The sequence below is a fragment of the Aquarana catesbeiana genome, linkage group LG08 (assembly GCF_042186555.1).
Source record: "Aquarana catesbeiana isolate 2022-GZ linkage group LG08, ASM4218655v1, whole genome shotgun sequence".
Classification (NCBI taxonomy): domain Eukaryota; kingdom Metazoa; phylum Chordata; class Amphibia; order Anura; family Ranidae; genus Aquarana; species Aquarana catesbeiana.
In genome coordinates this window covers 147,535,997-147,563,165 of record NC_133331.1, presented here as the reverse complement: position 1 = coordinate 147,563,165, position 27,169 = coordinate 147,535,997, and the positions used below count along the sequence as shown (strand labels likewise).

General features: G+C 42.5%; 1 protein-coding gene across 3 annotated transcripts in view; it reads right to left on the bottom strand.

The window, feature by feature from the left end:
* The window catches only part of MICU1 (mitochondrial calcium uptake 1), a 524,563-nt gene that overhangs the window by 202,000 nt on the left and 295,394 nt on the right, over positions 1-27,169 (bottom strand). For all 3 annotated transcript variants that reach the window (XM_073596557.1, XM_073596558.1, XM_073596556.1), the window contains one exon: positions 18,985-19,067. In XM_073596557.1, coding sequence (XP_073452658.1) covers positions 18,985-19,067 — 83 coding nt within the window. The remainder of the gene's footprint in view (positions 1-18,984; positions 19,068-27,169) is intronic.

Genomic DNA, 27,169 nt, shown 5'->3' with positions numbered 1-27,169 from the left:
TCACCCCAATCATTTAGGCACAGGATATCAGAACGGCCGAAGATCTGAGCATGCCCCCCCCACAGGCTCCTTCTGCTCCCTCCTCCCTTCCTCCTTGCATGCACATGTTGAGGGTTATTCGTTTCAGAAGACATTATCCCATATAAAAACTAATTTTCTTTTATCATTCATAAAAGGTCACATTTATAAATAATTTAAAATTTATTACAGAAAGATTGCCACTTTGTCTGACCTAGCATTTAGGGTTTGATTATTTAGAAATGAGCCATCTTAAAGGAACTGGTTGTCAGATTCTTAGTATGTCTAGAGATCAGCCTGGTTTGATCTTTTTGGAGTGTTTTAAGTGAGCTTATTTTGTAACATCTGCACATGTTACGAAATACACTGAGCAATATGCCAACCAAGGGATGTTAGGACAGAGTACTGGGTAGGCTTGGTGTTTTAGCTACAAGAAACTTAATAGAGACACAGGCAAAATGTTCCTGTTTTGTCTGTGCCCAGTCCTTGTGCTTGGAATGAAATTTCCACTCAATTTGAAGAGAACTAATTTATGGTAGAGGTTATTAATAGGTTAATATCTGAATGTTTTGGTAACATGATTGAAAGGGTTCAACTTAGGCATAAGAGACAGGACAGGCCAGTCACATAAGAAAAAAATAAATAAATCTTCAAAAATCTTCTTCGGTCTTTTCTCTCATCTTTATCCTAAATCCATGCCATACGATCTTAGCTTATTCTACTCACTTCTATTGTTGGATGTTCATACCTTTATTATAATTATTTGGTTATTTTAGTTTTCTATTCAGCCTTCATCGACATCCCTATAAAAATCATTATAAAGTATTTCTTACCCATTAATTAAGGCTGTTCACTTCTGCTTTTAAAAGCTGATATTAGGGTCTCAGCCGCAAACATAATATTTTTGAAAGTAAATCGATATATCGTCCAAATTTTTAGATATCTGTGACAAATTCCTCATAGGCAGGATTATACAACTCAGGAAATAGTTACACAAAAACATTTTTTTTTTGCCAATTTACCTGGAGTAAATATGATTTTTGTACATAGTCCACTGAGAGAAACAGGAATTCTTAGAGACTGTGAGGTCATACTGGCACCCACAGAAGAAATGGACACTGGCAACAAAAAAGCCATTGGCCAGCACAGGATAACCCCACCCACTGCCATCATGTCTCAGTCTTGTAGCAAAGTAGCATGAAAATAAACAGAGAGGTGGGATCTGTGTCCCCGAATGGACCCTATGAAAAAGATTTTACGGTGAGTACTAAAATCATATTTTCATTTTCGTCCGTTGAGGGACAAAGATTTTATTAAAATTCTTTGACTGTCAGGATGTCCAAAAGCAGTCCCATGGAGAGGTGGGCAACATAGCAGCAAAGGCTAAGAAGTCCAAGCTGCCTAAAGGACACAACTCCTGAAGCAGGAATCAGACAAAGCCTGAACATCCACTTGGTAAAACTAAAAAGTGGAAACAATACCAGGTGGCAATCTTCTAAATTGGAAAATGCCTGATACCAAAAAGAACGAGAAGCACTCACAGATCTGGAAGAGTGTATTTTGACAGGAAGGGGTGGAACAGCATGCAAAAGTTTTTTTTGTAACCTTAACGCTACTTTCACACTGAGGCGCTTTATAGGCACTATAGCACTAAAAATAGAGTCTGCAAAGCGCCTCTCCTGTCACTCCAGTGTGAAAGCCTGAGGGCTATCACACTATAGCGGTGCACTTGCGGGACGTTCAAAAAAGTGCTGCAAACAGCATGTTTGCAGTGCTTTAGGAGCAGTGTATACACTTTCTGCTTTGCAGGTGCTTTTAACCCTATTCGGCTGCTAGCGGGGTTAAAAGCCCCCCCACTAGCGATCAAAAGGCGCAGCTAAAATGACGGTAAAGCACCGCTGAAAATAGTGGAGCTTTATTGCCGATGTCCCAAACACCCCAGTGTGAAAGTGCCCTTATGCATAGAACGCATTAAGGTAAACATTCTGCCCTTAAAGCCACTTTAACCAGGGTGCCAACGTGTGAGTACCAACAAGAGACCCATAAAGCTTTTTGCACAGTGGCATAGCTGAAATAAAAAAATGACAGCCATCTGCCTATGCATACTCCATGGTTTGACAAAGTACAATCAACAAGCAGAATCCGTTTTACTATAGTAAAGGGTACATCAGAATAAGGAGAAAAGCTTTCAGATGTGGACATAATAGCTGTGGGCTGAAATCAGTCTGAATGATTCTTCTCTCACAGAGATCTTACAGTCCACATCTACTATGAATCTGCAGGGGGATCTTGACCCAAACCAGAGAAATCCAGTGTTTTTGTTGGATTCATCAGAGGATGGGTAAAAAAGAAACTAAAAAGCCATGGGTCAAAGGTGGTCCTGAGCACATAGTTGAACCAGATCATAGGGATCCCCCTTCACATAAGAGCCAAAGTCCTGCAGTACACTTCCAATTAGCACTGTGCCCACTAAAAAAATACATAGTGACCCCAGAAAAACACTTGAAGGTAATAGGATAAAACATGAATAAAAACCAAGCGCTGATGTGGATAGATATGTGTGATATAAATAAATTGTGCTTAAAAATATATATATACCAATATAGTTAGTGCTATAAAAAAATCAGTAAATTAAAGCTGCTATCAATATAGGGTGATCAGATAACCAAACAAATAGTACTAAGTATAAAATTGATGCGCTTTAAATAAATAGTGCACAATATGCTGCTGCGACTAAGCTTAAATCCAGGAATAAAAAATGCATACATGTGAATAAAATAAATACATAATTATGGTGCTAATACATGTGTTAAAATTGCCAAAAAAAAAAAAAAAAAAAATTGCCAAAAAAAAATCTTCAAATTGGTGATGTGACGGTTAGTATAAATAAAATAATAATGACACTCTGAGTACAATGTCCAGGCAGAGATAAATAGTGGGAGAAAGTAAAAATAATTAAACAGTTCCTTCCCTTAATCCAGATTGATTGACTCACTGGGTTAGATCGTTTGTATCAGGATATTTAGTTTTTCTTGCATCCCACTTCAACACCGGGAGTTTGTGAGTGTATCTCTTGTCTCTGTTTTGCTTATGTACTATCTAGTAAGTTCACTGCACAATGATCTATTTTTTCTTTGCTTGCTTTGCATAAAACCTTTATCCTGAGAGCCGAATCACCGGTAGTATAATTGTTGAAGTGGGATGCAAGAAAAACTAAATATCCTGATACAAACGATCTAACCCAGTGAGTCAATCAATCTGGATTAAGGGAAGGAACTGTTTAATTATTTTTACTTTCTCCCACTATTTATCTCTGCCTGGACATTGTACTCAGAGTGTCATTATTATTTTATTTATACTAACCGTCACATCACCAATTTGAAGATTTTTTTTGGCATTTTTTTTTTTTTTTTTGGCAATTTTTTTTTTTTGTGGCAATTTTAACACATGTATTAGCACCATAATTATGTATTTATTTTATTCACATGTATGCATTTTTTATTCCTGGATTTAAGCTTAGTCGCAGCAGCATATTGTGCACTATTTATTTAAAGCGCATCAATTTTATACTTAATAGGATAAAACATTTTTAACATCTTGGTCAGGGTAGGTAGAGTTGCATGTTACAACTGCACACAGGAATCTACAATGGTAATAGTAATTACCCAGTAGAAATTAACTAAACGAAATTAACTAAATTCTGTAAAGTACATTCTGACATGGTGTGTTACACAGCCTACATTCAGCATAAAGTACAGATACACAAAAAAATGCACAGCAGCTTTACAACAAACAGAGCAAGCCTAAAAAATGGGATCTTTGCACTCGCCGTAAAATCCATTTCTCTGAGTTCATCGACTGACACAGCGCCTCCTTAATCTTGACCATTGGGTTATATCGCCTCCGCAGGAGTAGGCCTAGGCAAAAAACACCTGGCTATGCCCACCGCCTGTCCTCAGTCAGTATATAACCCCCTCCCTGCTCTAGGTATTCAGTTTAGTAGCAAGCAGTAATACAACCCCTGGCAAAAATTATGGAATCACCAGTCCCTGAGGATGTTCCTTCAGTTGTTTATTGTTGTAGAAAAAAAGCAGATCACAGACATGGCCAAAAACTAAAGGCATTTCAAATGGCAACTTTCTGGCTTTAAGAAACACTAAAAGAAATCAAGAAAAATAATTGTGGTGGCCAGTAACAGTTAGATTTATAGAACAAGCACAGGGAATACATTATGGAATCACTCAACTCTGAGGAAAAAATTATGGAATCATGAAAAACAAACAAAAAAAAAAACACTCCAACAAACACATCACTAGTACTTTGTTGCACCACCTCTGGCTTTTATAACTGCTTGCAGTCTCTGAGGCATTGACTTAATGAGTGATAAACAGTACTCTTCATCAATCTGGCTCCAGCCTTCTCTGATTGCTGTTGCCAAATCATCTTTGCAGGTTGAAGCCTTGTCATGGACCATTTGGCCCATTTTCTTTAACTTCCACCACAGATTTTCAATTGGATTGAGATCCAGACTGTTTGCAGGCCATGACATTGACCTTATGTGTCTTTCTTCAAGGAATTTTTTCACAGTTTTTGCTCTATGGCAAGATGCATTATCTTGATAAATTATTTCATCATCCCCAAACATCCTTTCAATAGATGGGATAAGAAAAGTGTCCAAAATTTCAATGTAAACCTGTGCATTTATTGAAGATTTAATGACAGCCATCTCCCCAGTGCCTTTACCTGACATGCAGCCAAATATCATAATTGACTGTGGAAATTTGCATGTTTTCTTCAGACAGTCGTCTGCATAAATCTCATTGGAACGGCACCAAACAAAAGTTCCAGCATCATCACCTTGCCCAATGCAGATTCGAGATTCATCACTGAATATGACTTTCATCCAATCGTCCACAGTCCACGATTGCCTTTCCTTAGCCCATTGTAACCTTGTTTTTTTTGTGTTCAGGTGTTAGAGATGGCTTTCTTTTAGCTTTTCTGTATGTAAATCCCATTTCCTTTAGGCGGTTTCTTACAGTTAGGTCACAGATGTTGACTCCAGTTTCCTCCCATTTGTGTGTGATCACTCCTTTTTACCTACATACTAACAAGCAGATTTAATCTGATGCAGGTGTTAGTGTTTGTAATGAAAATTTACAGGGTGATTCCATAATTTTTTCCTCACAAGTGAGTGATTCCATAATTTATTCCCTGTGCTTGTTCTATAAATCTAACTGTTACTGGCCACCACAATTATTTTTCTTGATTTCTTTTAGTGTTTCTTAAAGCCAGAAAGTTGCCATTTGAAATGCCTTTAGTTTTTGGCCATGTCTGTGATCTGCTTTTTTTCTACAACAATAAACAACTGAAGGAACATCCTCAGGGACTAGTGATTCCATAATTTTTGCTAGGGGTTGTAGAAGTATCAAAAACTCCATAGAGGGGTGGGTGCTGTATACATTGATGAACTTAGAGAAATGCATTTTACAGTGAGTACAAAAATCCCATTTTCTTTTTCGTTTGACGGACACAGCGCCTCCTTAACCTTGACCATTGGGACGTCCAAAAGCAGTGCCAAAGAAAAATGAGGGGTGGGCAAAATAACCCAAAGCTAACTACAAGAGCCCTAACCAGGACACAGGAGCCTTAACCGGCCCCATCAGTAATAAAAAAATTTTAAAGAAAAAACACCCCTCAAGAGGGAACCCCCCTTAAACAGCAGCCTGCAAAACCTTGCAGCCAAAAGAAGCATCCACAGATGCCAAAATATCTACTTTAGGGAATTTAGTAAAGGTATGCACTGATGACCAAGTAGACGCCTTGCAAACCTGTGATACTGACGCTTGATGACAGAAGGCCCACAAAGTAGTAAGCGCCCAAGTAGAATGCGCCGTGACAGGGAAAGGAGGAATTGAAGAAGCATCTTTCCACACCTCAAAGCTTACGACCCTCCAAGCAACCTCCTTGATGTCCCTGGATGGATATTTTTGACTCACAATGTCTCCATTCCTTTGTAGTCCATGAGAAACACAGTTCAGTGCTCTGGACTCCGGGTTTATAAGTTACCCTACATTCTGTTCGGGGTAATTTTCTCCCAACCCATGGGGTATTAATGTTAATGTCACTGTCAATGTTTTGACAGTCGTTTTTGCTGACTGTTTTTCAACAGGTTTCCTCTTGCTTGACTTTTGTTGCTACTGCCAAGTTCTCAAGGAGAGCAGACGGTTCCCCTATCTCTCCCCTGAATCCCCTGCTTTAGGTCCTGTGTCCCTACCTGGCCTTTGACACTGTTCAGGGCCCCCTGAGATATGGAGGCTTTCAAATCCAGGTTTTCTTTTTTTTTTTTGTAGGTTTATGACTTTGATTTTCTTTTTTTTCTTCATGTCCATGGTCATATGCCAGCTCTGTAGGATGAGGTCACAAATTTTTCTTTTCCTTGTTTTTTGTTGTTTTTCTTCCTATGTGGTATATTTGTTTTTGCTCATGTACCGTTGGGTTAGTCCCTTCATCTATGCTTACACCCAATCTCATAATTATCTGCATGCCTTTTATGGTTTTTTTCCTAAGTTTTATGTACTTACGCAAGCCATTATGAAAGTTTTGCACCCATGGCGTTGAGGATCATGTCATATAATGTAAAGGGTCTAGGCTCCATTCGGAAGCGTTGGATGGCTCTGAAGGAGTTCAGATCCTCAGGTGCGGATGTGGTCATGCTCCAAGAGTCGCATTTTCGTGCAGGTGGCTCGCTGAAATTTGACTCAAAGTTTTTTCCCACCTCCTACCTTGCCTCTGACTCCACAGGTAGGGCTGGAGTGGCAGTCCTGATTAGGAAATCCTGTCCCATTAGGGTAAAAAGCATACACTGTCCCTCATGGGAGGCTTTTTATCTTGGAATGTGACTATATGGCCTCTTCCTTCACCCTAGTTAACATATATGCTCCCAATACGGGCCAGATTGACTTCCTCAACAAGGTCTTTGACTCACCTCAATACCGCTCCCAACCCTTCATGATTGTTGGAAGGGACTTCTATCTGGTCATGTTCCCCACTAGAGATAGGCAAACTATATTGAGTGACACTCTTTCGCGGAAGACCGCCTCCCAAGCCAATTCATTCCGCAAATGTGTCAGATCCCACCAACTGTTTGATTCCTGGAGGATCAAACATCCTTCCGCTAAGCGATTCACTTTTTATTCCATGGCCCATAAAATTTATTCCAGCCTAGACCACTTTTTATTTCAGCCTCGCTTATCCCTTATGTTGCTGAGTCAACGTTATAGACGTTATACTTTCCCACACCAGGACATGTCATTGGCGTCTCAATGACCATCTCCTTCAGTCCGAGGTCACTCGTACTAAATTGGCTGCAGACTTAAAAGAATTCTTTCAACTGAATGTGGGGTCTGTTCCAGAATTTTCTACACTGTGGGAGGCACACAAGGCGGTATTTCACGGAGCATGCATAGCGGAGGGTTCTCGCTTGAAAAAGGACAGAAATAGACTTCTACAGTCCCTGGCAGCAGCCCTGGATACTGCAGAACGACAGCTAATGTGCAAACCCACAGTGTTGAAACTGCGCAAGTTCACCTCTCTTAGAGAACAAATAAAAACAGTACATATTGATAAGGCAGCTAAATCCATACTTTGGACGAAACAAAAAATGTATGAAATTTCTAATAAGCCCCATAGGATGCTTGTCAACAAATTGCGCTCGCGCCCATTCAACTCTTTTCCTAACTTCCTTCTCCAGGCCGACGGGACCAGAACCCATTGCCCCCAAGAGATGTCCAAAATTTTTGGTAACTTTTACCGCAAGCTGTACAATTGCTTAACCCCTGATAACCATTTTAATTTCACCCAAGCGAAATTTTACAAATTCTTCTCCAGCCTTAAGCTTCTGAAATTGTCATCCACAGATCTAGTTAGCTTTAACACAGCCATAACTGCAGAAGAACTCCTAAACACAATCAAAGACCTCCCACTACATAAGTCACCAGGCCCAGATGGGTTGCCCTACTTCTATCATAAAACCTCGTCCCCCCATATGCTGACTCTTTATGGCTCCCTGCTCAAAGGTCAATCCCCAATTTTCCCACTCCTATATCTCCGTTATTCCAAAACCTGGCAAGGACCCCTCCCATCCCAGATGATTACAGGCCCATAGCTCTTTTAAATTCGGACTACAGAATATTTACAAAAATCCTTGCATCCAGACTCTCTAAGCATATCCTTAAATTGATTAACAGGGACCAAGTGGGATTTGTCCCCACCAGACATGCTGGGGATAACTACCGTACCATAGACCTGAATGATCTCCTAAACAGATCTTCTCGCCAGGTTCTTGTCTTGAGTCTAGACGCACAAAAGGCTTTTGACAGGTTGAGCTGGCCTTATATGTTCTCCACCTTGATGGCATTTGGTTTTAAAGGCCTTTTCTTTAAAGCTTTAGAGGCTTTATATTCATGAGTCACAGCCCAGGTTCAGATGTCCTCCTTTCTGTCGCCTGGCCTCCCCATGACTAATGGTATTCGGCAGGGTTGTCCTCTATCACCACTACTTTTTATCCTGTGTCTGGAACCCCTGGCTGAGTCCACCCGAATATATCTGGATATTCGTGGGGTGGTGATGCGACAGAGGGAATATAAGCCCTTGCTGTTTGCAGACGATATATTGCTAACTATCACTAACCCGCTATTGTCCCTCCCTTCATTACACAATCTACTTTCCTCTTTTGGCACCATTGCGGGTTATAAGGTCAACACTATAAAAACTGAGGCTCTCCCTATACATATTCCACCTCCTCTGCTATCTCAGCTTATTGAATCCTGCCCTTACAGGTGGTGCACTACCTCCCTCAAATATTTAGGAATCCATCTTACCCCCACCAACTCTTCCCTATATTCTGTGAATCCCCCCCCCCTTATATTGGAAATCAACAAATCCCTGTAAAATTGGACAAAATATCCCCTTTCCCTTCTAGGCAGGGTAAACCCCTGAGAATGTTAATTTCACCTAGGCTATTATACTATTTTGAAACATTGCATGTTGCCATAGCCCTTTTTCAACTTAAAGCCATCCAGAGGACTTTCCTAAAGTTCATATGGAATGGCAAGGCCCACCGCATAGAGAGTTCGGTGGTCTTTGCCTTGAGATCTAGGGGGGGGGGAACTAGGGGCACCAGACATTATTAAATATTATTATGCCTCACATCTAAGGGTCATTGCCTCTTGGTCTACCCTACAGGCTCCTAATCACTGGTCAGACATAGAAAAAGGGGTGTTATATCCGGTTCACCCATGCTCCTTAGTTCGGTCTCCCTCTCCTCCCATAGATCCTATCTTTAGACGCCAATGTCCTGCCCCAGTGAATTTCACATTAACCGTTTGGCGTAAATGCCTCAAGAACTTTTCTCTCTCTTCACCCTGCCCCATGAACATGCTATGCAACCAATCTATACCAGACAGCCTAATCTTATGACGTATTCTCCCATGGGTGAATGCCTCCTTGTTTCAACTTTGGAACCTAGTCCACCCAATCTCCTGTAGGAGCCACAATTTTGACACACTCTGAGAAATTTGACATTCCTTCACATCTCTTCCATTTTTATTTGCAAATTAGGCACTTTTCCCATTCACACTCCCCGCTTCTGACCCTAGATAAACCCACCCCCTTTGAATATCGATGCGCTCAGGGCCCTCACCAATTACACTTGATATCCTCTATTCACCATATTCTCAATGAGTCCATCTCCCTCACTGAGATCACCCATCTATATATGAGAAGATGGGCTCAACTGATAGGTCAGCCCATTAACTCTCAGTTGCGAGATAGGATCTGGTCTTCTACTTTCAAGTCCTCAAAATGCATACTCCAGAGGGAGACGTCCATCAAGGTTCTTATGCTTTGGTGTGAGACTCCTGAAGTTATTCATAAGTATGATCCCTCGATCTCAGCAAACTGTTGGCGCTGTGGGACAGATGTAGGCTTGTTCCACATTTTCTGGAAATGTTCTATGATCCAGCCCTTTTGGTATGAGTTAATGATATTAATTCAAAAGGTGGTGGATGTGTCCCTTCCGCTTGATCCCTTACATTATCTATTGAGCCTTCCTTTCTCCGGTATTACCAAAAATGGCAATCGGCTGATTTCATATATTCTTTTAGCTGGCAAGAGACTTATTCCATTGTGTTGGCTATCCAACACTTCCCCCCTCCTTGGTCCAGACTCCTCCAATAGCTGAAATTCGAAGGATGGAATATTTGAGAGTTTTATAATTTAAATAAAATGTAATTTAATAAAATCTGGGAACCTTGGGATCAATCGTAATAGGGGACGCCTTTGCCAACTACTACATCCTGAACGGTTTTATCTCTGATGCATACTGAATGGTACCCCTTATAGCCCCTTGTTCCTACTTGTATACCCCATGATTGCCCCTACATACATATATGACCACTGTTTTGCCTCTTGTTTTTGCCTATGAGTTGTTCCTACCTCCTGGTATGCCGTGCAGTTTACCCCTGTGTTCTGCATATGTGAACATTTTTCTTTGAAGCATCATACCTTAAGTAGCATTTATGTTTGTATACTCTAACATTTTCTTCTTTGAAATTCCAATAAAAATACAAAAAAAAATAAATAAAAAAAAGGGACGACGACAGGATAATGCCACAAACTCCGAAACCCTGTGGGCCAAGGTAATAGCCACCAAAAATGCCACCTTCTGGGGGTAATTGATTCTCCCGAATATTCTCGAATGGTGGTTTCTGGAGAACCGATAGCACTAAGTTTAAATACCATGGCGGCAAAAAAGACCTGAATACCTTGAATCAAGGTACGAACTAAAGAATGAGTGGCTAGGGGTCGCTGAAAGAAGACTGCTAATGCAGACACCTGGCCCTTGATGGTGCTCATAGCCAACTTCTGCACAACGCCCTGAAAATGATCGAGGGTGAACGCCAATCAACTCACACCAAGAAATGTACACGTTCCATGTACGATGGTATGTCTTACTAGAAGTCGCCTTCACAATAGTAGGGATCACTGATCTCGACAGACCTCTATCTCTCAGTACCTGGCTTTCTAGGCCATTAAAACCAGTTACTGTAAAGCAGGATGGAAGCTCAGCCCTCGGTACAACTGGTCTTCTTTGAGAGGTAGCTTCCAAGGGACGTTTATGGCCACCAGAAGACTTTTGCCCTCAGTCCTTCGCAGGCACCACAGAAGAGGAAGGTGTTGGCCCCGCAGTGGCACTAGGACAACTGCCCTGAAAATGATCCTTCGCAGGCACCACAGAAGAGGAAGGTGTTGGCCCCGCAGTGGCACTAGGACAACTGCCCTGAAAATGATCGAGGGTGAACGCCAATCAACTCACACCAAGAAATGTACACTTTCCATGTACGATTGTATGTCTTACTAGAAGTCGCCTTCACAATAGTAGGGATCAATGATCTCGACAGACCTCTATCTCTCAGTACCTGGCTTTCTAGGCCATTAAAAACAGTTACTGTAAAGCAGGATGGAAGCTCAGCCCTCGGTATAACTGGTCTTCTTTGAGAGGTAGCTTCCAAGGGACGTTTATGGCCACCAGAAGACTTTTGCCCTCAGTCCTTCGCAGGCACCGCAGAAGAGGAAGGTGTTGGCCCCGCAGTGGCACTAGGACAACTGCGGCATCTACCAGAGGAACTCAGATTACCACGAGCCTCAGTTACTTCCCGTTGAACTGAACCTGCTGAAGGGGCCGACGTTTGAGAAGAAAAACTGCTAATCTGGTCAGCATTATCTTATGGGCTGAGAAGGAAGGCCCCCGTCTGCAACGAGGCTCCTTCCCTTTTCTAGATTGAGGCAGGAAGGTACTCTTTTTCCCTCGTGACACCCTTAATGATGTCATCCAGGGTAGCCCCAAACAGGAAATTGCCATGAAAGGGTAGATCAATGAGAGCATTTTTTTTTTTTTTTTTTTTTTTAGAGGATTGGTCTGCCGACCTATTTTTAAGCCACAGCACACATCTAATCACCATCACTGAAACAGAAAGCTTGGACAGCATAGGAGCTTCATCCAAGGCTGCATCACAAATATACTGTAGCCTATGGACCAACTGGTCCGCTAAAACATAAGCAGCAGGAACCTGCTCACTACCCAGACACTAGCCCAAAAGCTTGGCCCATTCAGTTAGGGTCTGCAACACCAGGGCCGAGGCCAAGACTGGATGCAATGTTGACACAGCCACAGTAAACATGCTGCGTGCCACAGCCTCCGCTTTCCTGTCAGCCGGGTGACTTGTGCGTACCAAAGAACATAGCCACATCTGTGGCCCTGTCAGCCAATTCCTCTATCTTTAGAGCCTCCTGCACCGCAGTAAGAAGTGCGTCCACCAGCGCTTTTTCACTGGCTGCTGAGACCGCAGAGGACTCATCCCCACTATCGGATGGGTCAGGGGGCAAGATATTAAACCCCCCTGGATGGGCCATGTACCCAGCGGCATTAGGCTCAGAATCAGATGAGACAGACTGAGCAGGGGAAGGCAAGGGACGCTTCCTCCTGGTTCTCTGCCCACACGCTACTTCCACCCGGGATACCAATGACTCAAAAACTGACGTCAACGCAACCATGGGAAGCTGGGGTTCCTAGGGACCTGCCACCTCCATGAGGGGGATCAAAGACTCTCAAAGACTCACCCTACCAAACGGAGGAGCGCCGCAATTCGGACCCAGCAACACCAATGTCGGCGTCCATTTCATATATCCCGGGACAGGAAGAGAAGCATAGGGGGAAGAGGAGGAGCTCTGGCATCTCCACAAGGTTCCGGCCGTCTCTAGCGTCTCACTAGAATAATGAAAAATGGCTGGCGTGACATCGGCTACACAGACATGGCCGCTGGTCAGAGACCGGCCAGACCAAGGGAAAATGGCAGCCGTGATGTCATCGGACCACCCAAACATGGCCGCCGGCCGTTTTACATGCGGAAGCATGCTGCCAGCATCCTCCCTGTGCCTTCAACAAGGCTGCACCCTCTGCAAGGGGGCCCCCTTCCAAAAAAGTACTATTCTCCACCAGGCAGGGTGAACATTTAAGGGGACACCACTGCGTATTCTGCACTGGGACCCACAAACTGCACACTACCTTACACTGCACACACATCAGGGCATGCACCTAGGGGTCTCCGCTGCACCCTCTGCACTGGAACCCCCCCATACCGCCAGGGCAGGACACACACCACCCAGAAGGGGAATGGCAGGGGAGACCCCCAGTGGTCTCTGCTGCCTACCCTGGGACTCCCACCAATCCATGGGGGGAGGGGAAAGCCCAATTTAACCAAGGGACTTTAGGATGGGAGGAGCGATCCTGTAGGAAGGTCCGACCATCCCTGGAGGGTACCCGTGTCCACCCCAAACCACACAAAGGGGGAAAAAGGGGACTGTACTTACCAATCTATGGTGCGGGTGACCCTCCAGACAGAACTCCTCCCCACCGAAGTGGGGGGACCAGAGCCCGCTCGTATGTGACCCTGCGAGATGTTTAACTCGCGGGCCAGCCTCCGTCCGTTGAGGCTTTGTCACGGCCGACCTTGCGTGTACCTGCGGTCTGCATGCGCTCGCTGGCTGGACTGGGGAGACCACTGGATATAGATTATCCAGCCCATCGCCCAGATTGCTGATCTTCCAGGAGAAAATGCATGGAAGAACGAGACAAAAAGTAAAATTTGCTAGGACCAAAAGATCCCAGCAAGGAGCTAGGTCATTACTCCTGACTAGACAGAAATAAACGGAATACCTAGAGCAGGGAGGGGGTTAAATACTGACTGAGGACACCCCATGGGCGTAGCCAGGTGTTTTTTGTTCTGCCTAGTCCTACTCCTGCGGAGGCGATATAGCCCAATGGCCAAGATTAAGGAGGCGCTGTGACCATCGATGAATGAAAGAGAAATGTAGATACCACAATTACAAACTGACTAACATTATGGTCTGAATAATCATGGGGCCTCTGCTCTCTAAGCCCAGAGAAGCTGCTGGAACATGTGCCAAATGAGTCACTGCAGGCTTTGGTGGAATAACTGGCAGTTAAAACGCCATGGAAATGAACAAAAGCGCTTCAAAATTACCTTACCAAATAGTGTACACTTGCCCTCACTTGCACGTCCGCATGTGTGCTCCTGTGTTAGAGCTGTGTCATCAAACAGCTCTAGCTCAGGAATGGGATGGAAAGTAAAAACATTTGCCTAGAGTGACTCGGAGAAAAAAATAAAAAGGGGGCTCTGCTAGAGGCCAACTTGCAATGTAAATATGCAAATCCAGAAAGGAGAAATTAACACCAAGACAAATTAACTACACATGCAACTGCAGAGAATACCTTACAGGTAAGTACTGTAAAAGATAGCATATGCTTAAATAAAGAGAAACTTCAACCTAGCATAAACCTGCTAAGAACTCATAATGGATTTGCAGAGCCAGGGACAGAAAAATGGCCTCAGCTCTGGGCCAATAACTTCATAGAGAATCCCCAGATATACTGACCTGATCTCAAGAGAGGAGCCCTGTGTGAATTGTAACACAGACCAGTAATCATTGCCAACCACAGCATTGTTGCATTAAGAGTATCAGTGTGGAAAATAAACTGGAAACCTGTGCTGTTTGGGTAAATTGAAAACTTTATAGAATTTCCACTTCCTGGCCTGCATCTACAAGTAGCTGTAGATGACTCAAGAAATGTCCACAAACATAGGGCTTTCACAAAGAGAAAACCAGAATAAACTGGAAAAACCTGAGCTTGATGGCCGACAGGAAACGCTTCCAGGAATTACCTTATCCAGCAGAAGTCTACCAGCAGCTGTTTGAAGAAAAATCTTACAAAATATCAGAGAACAGCAGAGCTGAAGACAACACATTCACTCTTGGGGACACTAGCAAAAACTAAGCAATGACAGTTGTGGGTGGGTTTATACTGTGGTCAACAGCTTTTCTGTTGTCAGTGTCCTTTCAAACTGTAGGCAGCAGCGTAACATAACAGTCTAAGAATTCCTGTGTCCCTCAGCAGTCGAGCAGGAATAGACATTTTCAAGTATATGAGCAACTTGAACTTCTTGAACAACTCCCTCAAAGTATATGTTGCCGAAGAGTAAAACGAATCATAAAAACCTTTATGTGTTGGGTCATAACATCTGCTTAAAACAAAAGGTCATTTTCTGTTTTATATGGCAGCTGAAATACTCTCCAAGGAATGGATACAGGGGAAAAAAGATAATGTTCCAAATTCTGTTTTACTTTAATATAAAGTTACATTTTCTCTCTCATGAAAGTGCTGGATTTCTAGTAGATATAACAAGCTGTACCTGATGCAAATTTAAAAGGAGTTGTAAAGGCAGAAGGTTTATCTTAATGCATTCTATGCATTAAGATAAAAAACCTTCTGTGTGTATCAGCCCCCCAGCACCCCCCCAATTACCTACCTGAGCACCTTCTCTCTGCAGCGATGTCCACAATCCCCTCAGTTATCCAGGACATTCCTCCTGATTGGCTGAGACATAGCAGCGGCGCCATTGGCTCCCGCGGCTGTCAATAAGTCAGTCAGCCAATCAGGGGAGAGAGGGGAGGGGCCAGGCCGGGGCTATGTGTCTGAATGGATACATGGAACTCTAACTTGGCTTGGGTGCCCCCTGTAGCAAGCTGCTGGCTGAGGGGCACTCAAAGGAGGGAGGGGCTAGGAGCAGCGAAGAGGGATCCGAGAAGAGGAGGATCCGGGCTGCCCTGTACAAAACCAACTCCACAGAGGAGGTACAGTGCCTTGAAAAAGTATTCACCCTCCTCCCCCTTGGCTTTTTACCTATTTTGTTACATTACAGCCTTTAGTTCAAAGTTTTTTTTAATCTAAATTATATGTGATGGATCAGAACACAATAGTCTAAGTTGGTGAAGTAAAATTAGAAAAATATATACATAAAACTATTTTTCAGAAATAAAAAAAATGATAATTGGCATGTGCGTTTGTATTCACCCCTTTGTTATGAAGCCCATAAAAAGCTCTGGTGCAACCAATTACCTTCAGAAGACACATAATTAGTGAAATTATGTCCACCTGTGTGCAATCTAAGTGTCACATGATCTGTCATTACATATACATATCTTTTTGAAAGGCCCCAGAGGCTGCAACACCTAAGCAAGAAAATGGGCTTCTCATTTGCTGATTGGGGCTTTGATGCGATGTGATGGGTGTATGTGCTAACAGTATTGGGGTGCATAGTTCAGTGTATTCTCCATAAAAATTGATGTAAATGACATGGTAATGCATGCCCTATTCTATACTCCACCCTGCTCCACTCCGAGCAATCTGCGTACTTCAAACTGCTAAAATCATATTCTGCATCCAGTTTCCAATGACCTTAACAGCAGTTTTTCTTAAAGTCCATACATCCGGGCAACATAATGATGGTCAGTAATTAGTGCAAAGGCTAGGTACACACGTTAAGTTATTTTTTTATTCAACCCGGCAGGCTGTGAGATGCGAGAGAAGTGAGGTTAGTGCGGTGATCTCCCCTGTTATGCTTTTGTGTTCTGACAGGGGGACTGCACCCCCCACACTGATCATGTATACCCAGCTTAAGGGATTTGCTGGGCAGGAAATCAGCTGTGCATTGGACATTAAGGCTCCCAAACATGCCAATTAAATCTCAAAAATCTTCTATGTTAATATTCTTTTAAAACGTTACATTCTTAGCTAAAAAACAACCTAATAAAAACATCTTTTCATTAGGATATGTATGAATATTTTTTTATTAATTTCCTATGCAGCCCTTTCCATTGGATTTTTAGGGCACGTGCAACCCAGGTTTTCCTCAGGGAAAAAGATGAAGATGATCAGATTCTTTAAGGGGAAATCAGTATTACAAATATAGTGGGGAAAATGATTTGATCCCCTGCAGATTTTGTAAGTTTGCCCACTTACAAAGAAATTAAGGGTCTATAATTTTTATCATAGGTGCATTTTAAATGATAGAGACAGAATTATCCACATAACATCCAGAGAAAACACGATACACGTCATAAATTGAGTTGCAGTTCAGCGAGTAAAAAAAGTATTTGATCGCCAAGCAAAACATGACTTAGTACTTGGTGGAGAAACCCTTCTTGGCAAGCACAGAGGCGACGTTTCTTGTTGTTGGTTACCAGGTTTGCACACATCTCAAGAGAGATTTTGGTCCACTCTTCTTCACAGATCTTCTCTAAATCTTTAAGGTTTCTTGGCCGTCGCTTAGCAAATCGACGTTTCAGCTCCCTCCATACATGTTCTATAGGATTAAGGTCCATTACCTTAATGTGCTTCTTCTTGAGCCACTCTGTTGCCTTGGCAGTATGTTTTGAGTCATTGTCATGCTGGAAGACCCATCTTCAGTGTTCTAGCTTAGGGAAGAAGGTTCTCATCCAAGATTTTACAATACATGGCCCTCATCCTTTGGCCCCTTAATGCAGCAAAGTCAGCCTGTGCCTTTAGCAGAGAAACAGCCCCAAAGCATAATGTTTCCACCTCCGTTCTTGACTGTAGGGATGGTGTTCTTAGGGTCATAGTCAGCATTTTTCTTCCTCCAAACACGGCGTTAGTGCCAAATAGCTCAATTTTGGTCTCATCTGACCCAGCACTTTCTCCCAATCCTTCTCTGAATCATTTAGATGTTCACTGACAAACTTCAGATGGGCCTGTACATGTGCCTTCTTGAGGAGGGGGACCTTGCGGCCGTTGCAGGATTTCCATCTATGGTGGTGTATTGTGTTACGAATTGTTTGTTTGGTGACTGTAGTCCCAACTGCCTTGAGCTCATTCACAAGCTCCTCCTGTGTAGTTCTGGGCTGATCCCTCACTTTTCTCATGATCATCCTTACTCCATGAGGCAAAATCTTGCATGGAGCTCCAGACCAAGGGCAATTGATGGTTATTTTGTATTTATTCCATCAACGAATAATTGCTCCAACAGCTGTCTCCTTCTCACCAAGCTTCTAGCTGATGGTCATTCCAGCCTTGTGCAGGTCTACAATTTTGACCCAGACATCCTTTGACAGCTCTTTGGTCTTGCCCACAATGGTGACATTGAATGGAAGAAAGAGTCTGTGCACAGGTGTCTTTTATACACATAACGAGTTGTCATTAGGAGCACCGTCTTAAATTGACAGGACTAATCTGTGTACCACATGAGCACATACTGTAGCAAGTCTGTGGAAGCCAGAATTATTGTTGGCTGGTAGGTGATCAAATACTTTTTATTGCAACTCAATTTGTATCGTGTTTTTTCTGCATTTTTGGTTGATATTCTGTCTCTATCATTTAAAATACACCTATGATGAATATTATAGGCCCTTCATTTCTTTATAAGTGGGCAAACTTACAAAATCTGCAAAGGATTAAATAATTATTTTCCCCACTGTACATATGAAGTAATAAAATCACTTAATTTTATTTTATTATGAGATATGGCCCTGCTATTTTTTACTACGGATTTTTTTAAATTCGGAAGTTCCCCCAGTTATTACCTTTTTTATTTTACACAAGAGTAAAAGCGTTTGTAAAAGGTAAATTTTTTAATTAAAAAAAACAAACATTAAATACTTACCTGCTTTGCACAGAGTAAATACTTACCTGGGTTTGCACAGAGCAGCCCCTTACCTCCGCTTCTTGGGTACCCCTGTTGGCGCGCTTGGCTCCTCCTCTTCTGGGTGTGCTACCATAGGAAGCGGCTTCCTATGGGGGCACACCTGGAGGCAAGATCCCGAGATGTGCTGTGTGCGTCTATTGACACAAACAGCGTGGCTCACAGGCTCTCTGGCTCCCATTGCTGTCTCATCGCTCTCTCGGTGAGGAAGCGGTACAAACACTGGGACCTTTTTTTTTAAATTAATGCAGAGAATGTATTAAGGTTACAATGTCCAGGATTTAGAACCACTTGAATTGCGCATGCTCTGTATATGTAAAACATTCCCTACCTGTTCAAATTCTTCCATGTCTACTTCTCCATCTCCATTCAGATCAAACATTTTGAAAGCAATCTCAAAGTTTCTTTGTGGAGCTAAAAAAAAAAAAAAAAAAAAAAAAAATTTGAAAAGCATTGCATATTTACTGAAACTGTAAACAACTGATTTCCTAATAAAACTTACACAGACTACATTTACAAACCAATACACAATCAAGTAAGTACATTTATTCATCTGTCTGCCAAGTATCCACATGTGCTAATCTTTGCTTTCAAGCCACTTGTTCGTTGTCAGCCTCTGTGGTATCTGTTTGAATGCCTGCTCCATGATACACAGCCCAGGAATATGAATGTAGCTCTTTTTTTTTTCTTTTTAAGTAGCCTAAAGCTATACGAGGAACACATAAATCGGGCATTTATTCTACAAGTTTAAAGGCAGTTAAAAGAGAAATTTAACCTTTACACTGTTTAAATATTTATGTGGAAAAAAAAAAAAAAAAAAAAATTATATATATATATATATATATATATATATATATATATATACACACCAAGCCATACCTTGGAGAACAGTACAGGACATGGGAATAGATTCCTAAATCATGAGTTATATAGCGATATAGCGTTAGCTTATAATGACTTGACACTGGCAAAAGCGGGACTGCCACCTAAAAGTATTCATGTAACCCCCAACCTCCCCCAGTCTGTGAGGCTCCACTTTGTTAGCAGTAGTAAGGGGATGAAAGTTCCTGTATTGTACTTCAAAATATGGAATTTACAGGCATGTCATCTTAACCACTTCCCTACCAGGCCAATTCTGACATTTCTCTCCTACATGTAAAAATCATATTTTTTTTGCTAGAAAATTACATAAAACCCCCAAACATTATATATGTTTTTTTAGCAGAGACCCTAGAGAATATAATCTCGGTCATTGCAACTTTTTATCTAGCACAGTATTAGCGCAGCAATTTTTCAAATGCGTTTTTTGGGGAAAAAAAAAAAAAAACAGTTTTGGGCTTTCAAAAAAAAACAAAACAAGAAAGTTAGCCTAATGTTTTTGCAAAATGTGAAAGATGAAGTTACGCCGAGTAAATAGATACCCAACATGTCATGCTTCAAAACTGCACACGCTCGTGGAATGGCGCCAAACTTCGCTATTTAAAAATCCCCTTAGGCGACACTTTAAAAATTTTTACTGGTTACATGTTTTGAGTTACAGAGGAGGTCTAGGGCCAAAATTATTGCTCTCTCTCTAACATTCGCGGTGACACCTCAGATGTGTGGTTTAAATACCGTTTTCATACGTGGGCGGGACTTATGTATGCGGTCGCTTCTGCGTGCGAGCTCACGGGGACAGGGGCGCTTTAAAAAATTTTTTTTTATTATTGTTAATTTTACTTTTTTTTATTTTAGCTTGACACTTTTTTTCCCCCCAAAATTTTTTTGATCACTTTTGTTTCTATTACAAGGAATCTAAACATCCTTTGTAATAGGAATAAGCATGACAGGTGCTCTTTACAGTGAGATGTGGGGTCAATAAGACCCCACATCTCACCTCTAGGCTTAGAAGCCTGAAATAAAAAAAAAAAAAAAAAAAAAAAAAGGATCGTCGCTTCACAGCCGAAGCGGCGCCGTTTTTTTTAATACAGAGGCCGGGCGTGACGTCATAACATCGCGCCCGGCCTCCGAACGATCATAGAAATCTCTATGCTAAACATCCAGGGCTGATGGATCCTGTGACCAACTCACCAATCGTAGCGGTGAGTCGGTACAAGCACCGGAGGGCGGCGGGGGGGGGGGGGGGGGACGATGTCCCTTCTCGCCTCCCGTAAGAACGATCAAGCGGCGGAACAGCTGCTATAATCATTCTTATGCTGTGCAGATTCACCAGCTCTAAAAGACGATATCTGGATGATGTCTGTAGCTACAGGCATCACTCAGATATGCCAGCTCAAAGCCGAGGACGTCGTTTGACATACGGCGGGCGGGAAGTGGTTAAGCATTATCTTGAATTCATAAACAATGGGATGTACCCAAGCCAAGGTGTGGGGAACAGAATAACAGCAAAAGGACCACAGGAAAAAATAGGAACCCAAACAGACAGGTGACAGTAGAAGCACCTTCCAGCCAAAGAGCATGGCACCAGAGGTTCAATCAGTCATTCTGCTAAAAAAGTGTAAAATAAAATAATTTAAAAAAGTTAAACCTCCCCTGTCACTCCTGTTCGTGCGCAAAGTGAACACATATGCAAGTCCCACATGCATATGTAAACAATGTTTGTACCAAAACATGTGAGATATAGCTGCGAACGTTTGAGCGAGAGCGATAATTCTAGCACTAGACCTCCTATGTAACTCTAAACTGGTAACCTGTAAAGGCTTTTAATGCATCGCCTATGGAGATTTTTAGGTACTGTAGACAATTGCGGGGTTGTGTAACGCTGTACCCAAACAAAATTGACATCCTTTTTTTCCCCACAAATAGAGCTTCTGGTGGTATTTGATCATCTCTGCCGCTTTTATTTTTTGCGCAACAAAAAAAGAGCGACAATTTTGAAAAAAAAAAAAAACACAATATTTTGTACTTTTTGCTAAAATAAATATCCCCAATTTTTTTTTAAAAAAAAGCAAATTTTGTCCTCAATTTAGGCCGCTATGTATTCTTCTACATATTTTTGATAATAAAAATCGCAATAAGCGTATATTGATTAGACTGCGCAAAAGTTATAGTGTCTACAAAATAGGAGAAAGATTTATAAGATTTTTTTTTTTTTTTTACTAATAATGGCGGCGATCTGCGTTTTTTTTTATCGGGACTGCGACATTATGGCGGACATATCGGACACTTTTGACACATTTTTAGGAGGACTGACAATAATACAGCGATCAGTGCTATAAAAAATGCACTGATTACTGTGTAAATGTCACTGGCAGGGAAGGGGTTAACACTAGGGGGCAATCAAGGGGTTAACTGTGTTCCCTAGTGTGTGTTCTAACTGTGGGGGGAGGGGACTGACTATAGGAGATGACAGATCGTGGTTCCTAGCTATTAGGAACTCACAATCTGCCTCTCCTCACAGAACAGGGATTTGTGTGTTTACACACACACACACACACACACACACACACGTACACACACACACGTACACACACACACGTCCCTGTTCTGCACCTCGTACCAGTGATTGCGTGTGGCTGGCGGTCATTGCGGCCGCCGGTCACGAGTATCGGCGCCCCCGCAGTGCAGTGGGCACGCAAATGCCTGCTATCCCGCTTAAAGGAGCCGACGTACAGCTACGACGGCTTCCGGGATCGTGCCAACCTGCTGCAGTATAACAGCGGCTGGTCATCAAGTGGTTAAATTGCATTTAAAAAAAAATGCTGCGCAAATGCCGTGTGACATAAAAAATGACAACACCTACCATTTTATTCTCTAGGAAACAATACATATTATTGGCACACTGGAGATAGGTGGAATCGGCTCATATAGAGACTTGCATTGGTATATGAATGTAGATAATGAACAGTCTTTGAAGTTCAATATCGGATAAGTGGATAAGATGGTCCGAAGGTGTTGTTGATCTCAGTGGCTACCAGCCCTAAAAAGAGCTAGAAGGAACTCGAAGAACAAAAATCAAGAGAGGAGAGCAGTGCCATCTAAGTGTAGTAACAAACCACTTTTATTCCATATATAAAACACACAAGGTGAAGAACAACAAAATGCTTGGTATAACACCGCCACTCGATATCCACAACCGCTAAGAACTCCACACTCCATTTAGGAAAATGGTATGGATATTCCAAAGACATTGGTCCATATTACATGAAAACCCCCACCTTAAGGCCACCCTTACAGATCAAACAAAAGTTTCCTATAGACAGGCTAGGGACATCAAAACCCAAATAGCACCCAGTAGACTCAAACCCCTTCGTCCAGTCACCAACGGTCCTCTAACCTTTTTCAACATCAGAGGCATGCTTCAATGCTGCAAACCATTGTGCCCTCACCTGTAAACATGTCACTCATGGACAAAAGGAGTTTACGTGTAAGGGTAAACATTATAGCATCCCAGGTTTTTTTACCTGCTCTTCTGCATTTGGGATTTCTTGCTTATCGTGCCCATGTAGCCAATTTTACATTGGTCGCATCATCTGAACTCTCAAAAATAGGTTTGAGGAACATTGACCTTTTGTAGAAGGTGGATCGGACAAACACAGTGTCCCCAGACACTTTCTAGAGTTTTGTGAAAAATCCTCCTAGGAATTGGATTGAGAGTATGCCAAAAGACTTACCCACAGCTGAACACTACAAATGCCTCTTTACATGTGAAATGTACTGGATCTATACCCTAGATACCTTGGCCCCAGGTGGGTTGAATGAGGAACTAGAGATTGGTTCCCTTCTATAATTATCCCAGTGAAGGGGTTCCTCAACTGTAGATTTATCAGTTAATTCCAGTATATTGATTCTGTCCACATAGTTGACACTCTTACCTTTATTTGATTTGATTTCACTATTATGGTATGATAAAATCAATATTTTAAATATATTTTAATCCTATGGGTACCACCATGAGAATATATACAGAAAATATATAAAACAATATTTGAAAATATTCCCGGTGTCCAGTCCCCAGTAAGGCTAGTAAGCACGTTTTCAATTTTTAATCCTTGCTTAGTTTTATATGATCTGAGATTATATGAAAGTAATATTTTAATAATGATCTCTTATTAATAATTGTATATATATAATGCACAGTATACAGCAAATATATAGCTAATATACTAATAGATATTCCTTCTATTCTTTTAGGTATTATAAATGCACATCTTTTATTTATTTAGGCAGGACACTTATGGTCTTACTTATTACTTAGGTCTACAACAGTAAGTACAGTCTTTTAGTCACTATTATTATGTTTATAAGTGCTGAGTATGCAAGAATTAGGAGTCACTTTGTAGTGGGTCTGGTTGCCATGGTGCTGAGGGCATAGCTACCATCTCCACCACTATCTACATAAGCCTAAACAAAGATGGCTCACAGTAATGCCTAAGGAAGGAGCACATGCTCATGCACATGCTCCGAACACGTGTCCCACCTACTAACCTCGGACCCGGAAGTGCCATCATCCCTGCATCAGAGTGTACCAAAACCCACTGGAAGCGCTGGGAGCCACCAGGGCAGCTGGCACCATCGACCTCACACTCACAGCAGCATGGACTCCAGCTCCACTAGCGGATGATCACCTGCTAAACCAAGCATTTTGTTCTTCTTCATCTTGTAAGTTGCTCTTTTATAAAAGGAATAAAAGTGTTTGTTGCTACACTTAGATGGCGCTATTCTCCTCTCTTGATTTTCTCTGCTTACAAAATACATAATGTTTGGGGGTTCTAAGTAATTTTCTAGCAAAAAAAAAAAAAAAAAAAAGTTTACATGTAGGAGAGGAATGTCAGAATTGGCCCGGTAGGGAATTTGTTAAACCTGGCCATCAAACGACTGTATTGGTCCAGTGGGAAGATATCCTACCTCCCCAATCACTCAGGAAGCACAGGCATGCCCTCCACTGCCTGTGGATCCCCCCTCAACAATGGAAAGCGATCCTGTGCCCCACATTCTCCCACTCTCTGCAGTTATGAGATTCTTCTTGTAGGTCAACCCTACTTCAGTCTCCGCACACTCCTGTAAAGGCATACGTCCATCTTCCTATATTATCTAACAGTTGGAGATTCTTACCTCTGACCTCTACAGCTTACAGTAGATTTTGCCCTTTCTGCGTATGCCTCAATGAACCACTAATATTACAACATGAACAGCTTATGAAAACAGATGTTTCCATGGCAAGGTTTAGAGGCGTGGCATCTCAACATTGTATAAACAGCTTGTTAACATGAAAGCTAAGCTACTCATATGCTTGCCTGGGAGCGAGACCTGAGAACAGAGATAGCCGAGGAAGTGGTCCCTCAGACCATATAAGGATCACCCTCATTAAGGCCAGCTACAACGTACTACCTCAAATTGTACCGGGTCCTGGCCAAAAACACAATAGCAGCCACCCAGAAAAGGATGGTGGTAGACCTGGTGATGATGAAACGCAAATTGACATAGATAATGATCAACGAAGAGATGGTTATCATTCTGAAAGACACTGCGAGATCTGAGAACGTTTGGAACCCCTGGTTATGGTTCTTTCAAATTCCTACATTGTAAGGGCATGGTGGCTGTCATGTACCTGAGTGTCTTCGAACCAGGATGTTTCTGGTGCCACAGCTGCAGTCTTATCTGTTGTGCCACGGAGGAGCTCTGCAATGCATTGCCTTGGACTCACTAGCCCCACCTGCTGCCAATGTAGGACAATGTACATTCCAAGCAAGCAGCCCATCAATAGCAGAACTTCCTGTTACTCAGTGCTCATTTGTTTGGACTTGCTCTCTGGGTGTATTGTTAGCTCTGTGATTTTTACTACTGTGTATTGAACCTCTGCCTGAATTCTTGACCATTCTCCAGCCTGCTAATTTGGTACTTCACCGCCAGCTCATGTATGACCTCCGCCTGCCTGAAAATCCTTTGGATTTTGATTCTGTACCGCTTTGTTGGATCTGTTGCTGTCTTAACCTGCCTATGTTTTCGTCTGAAGCCTCAGTATACAAGCTCCATTTCGGACACTACCTACCACAGGTACCTTACAGTGGCAGCCTTTGAATAGGCCCTCAGGGACAAAACTGTACTCCATCTGTTCAAGATTGTGATACTGATATCATCTTTGTGGACATCAAGTAGTTGTTATGGAATTGGAGGGGGGGTACCATGATATAACATTGGAGATATTACTGATCACTTGTGCCTTATTGTTATGTTGATATCGACCATATTCTCCACTTACGTTGCAGTACCGCTATACAGATTTGTGATCTTGAGAATTACCAATTTCTTTGTTAAGGTTGTAAAATTTTAATAAACATATTGAAACAGAAAATGTTGCAGAATTCTAAATTAAATTATATTCAGAACACATTATTATATCATTAAAACTGTGCAAACTGCTGTCTTTTACCTACATCCTCTCTCAGTGGCGGCTGGTGAAGTTTTTGGATGGGGGGCGCCAGACCCCGCCCTTCCTTTTTGACCCATCCCACTTCTCATAAACCACACACCTTATAGAATCCACCCACTCCGTCCCCTGTATTCCACTTGCTTCCACCCATAGTTTCAGGAGTATATAGCTCAGATCACAGGACATCATATACCAGGCTGTACATTGTATATGGGGCTATGTATATCATATACCAGGCTGTACATTGTACGCATGGGCTATGCAGATCATATACCAGGCTCTACATTATACACAGGCAGGGCTCTGCACATCATATACTAGGGGTGCTGAAATTAATCGCAGCATCGATGCATTGCCATTCGAGAGTCCCCGATGCGGCATCGATGCATGCGACCAAAAAAATAGATTACTTGCCCCGCCCCCTCCCGGGAGAGCGCTCCCTGCGTATAGCTGTTACTTGTGTGTGTGTGTATATACCGGTCAAGTGACTCCCGGCCCACCTCTCTCCTCTCACGTCTTCCTGATGTCAGCCCCGCCCACTGACTGGAGCTATCAGGTCAGAAGAGAGGCGGGCGGTGCTGACATCAGGAGAGACGTGAGAGGAGAGAGGCGGGCCGGGAGTCACATGACCGGGATATACACACACACTAAGTAACAGCTATACGCACGGAGCGCTCTCCCGGGAGAATTCCCTGCTGACCTCTGGAGAGAACACCGACGGCTGGAATGGAGATCGGGGGGAGATGGTGAGCAGGCAGATCGCCCTGCTCATTTCAGGCTGCCATGGTCAGAGGGACAGTCACAGCAATGACATGTTTCTTCAAGTAAGTTCCCTCCAATGATTCTCTATCGCCCGAGTAGGATTACAAATTACAAAATGTGCGCCTGCCTGGCCACGCCCCCTTATCACTAGGCAACTCAGTGTTTACAGCATTACCAGGTTGTGTCACAATCACCATTCAGCTGATCTACATAACCCACCCAACACAAGTCCATATTATAGAATTGTCTTCTATGTGCCTTCACACCACAACTCTGCATTATTGTCCGCAGTCTTTGACCATCTCCTTCACTATGTCTGCAGTCTCTGATCATCTCCTGTACTATGTCCGCAGTCTCTGACCATCTCCTGTAGCATGTCCGC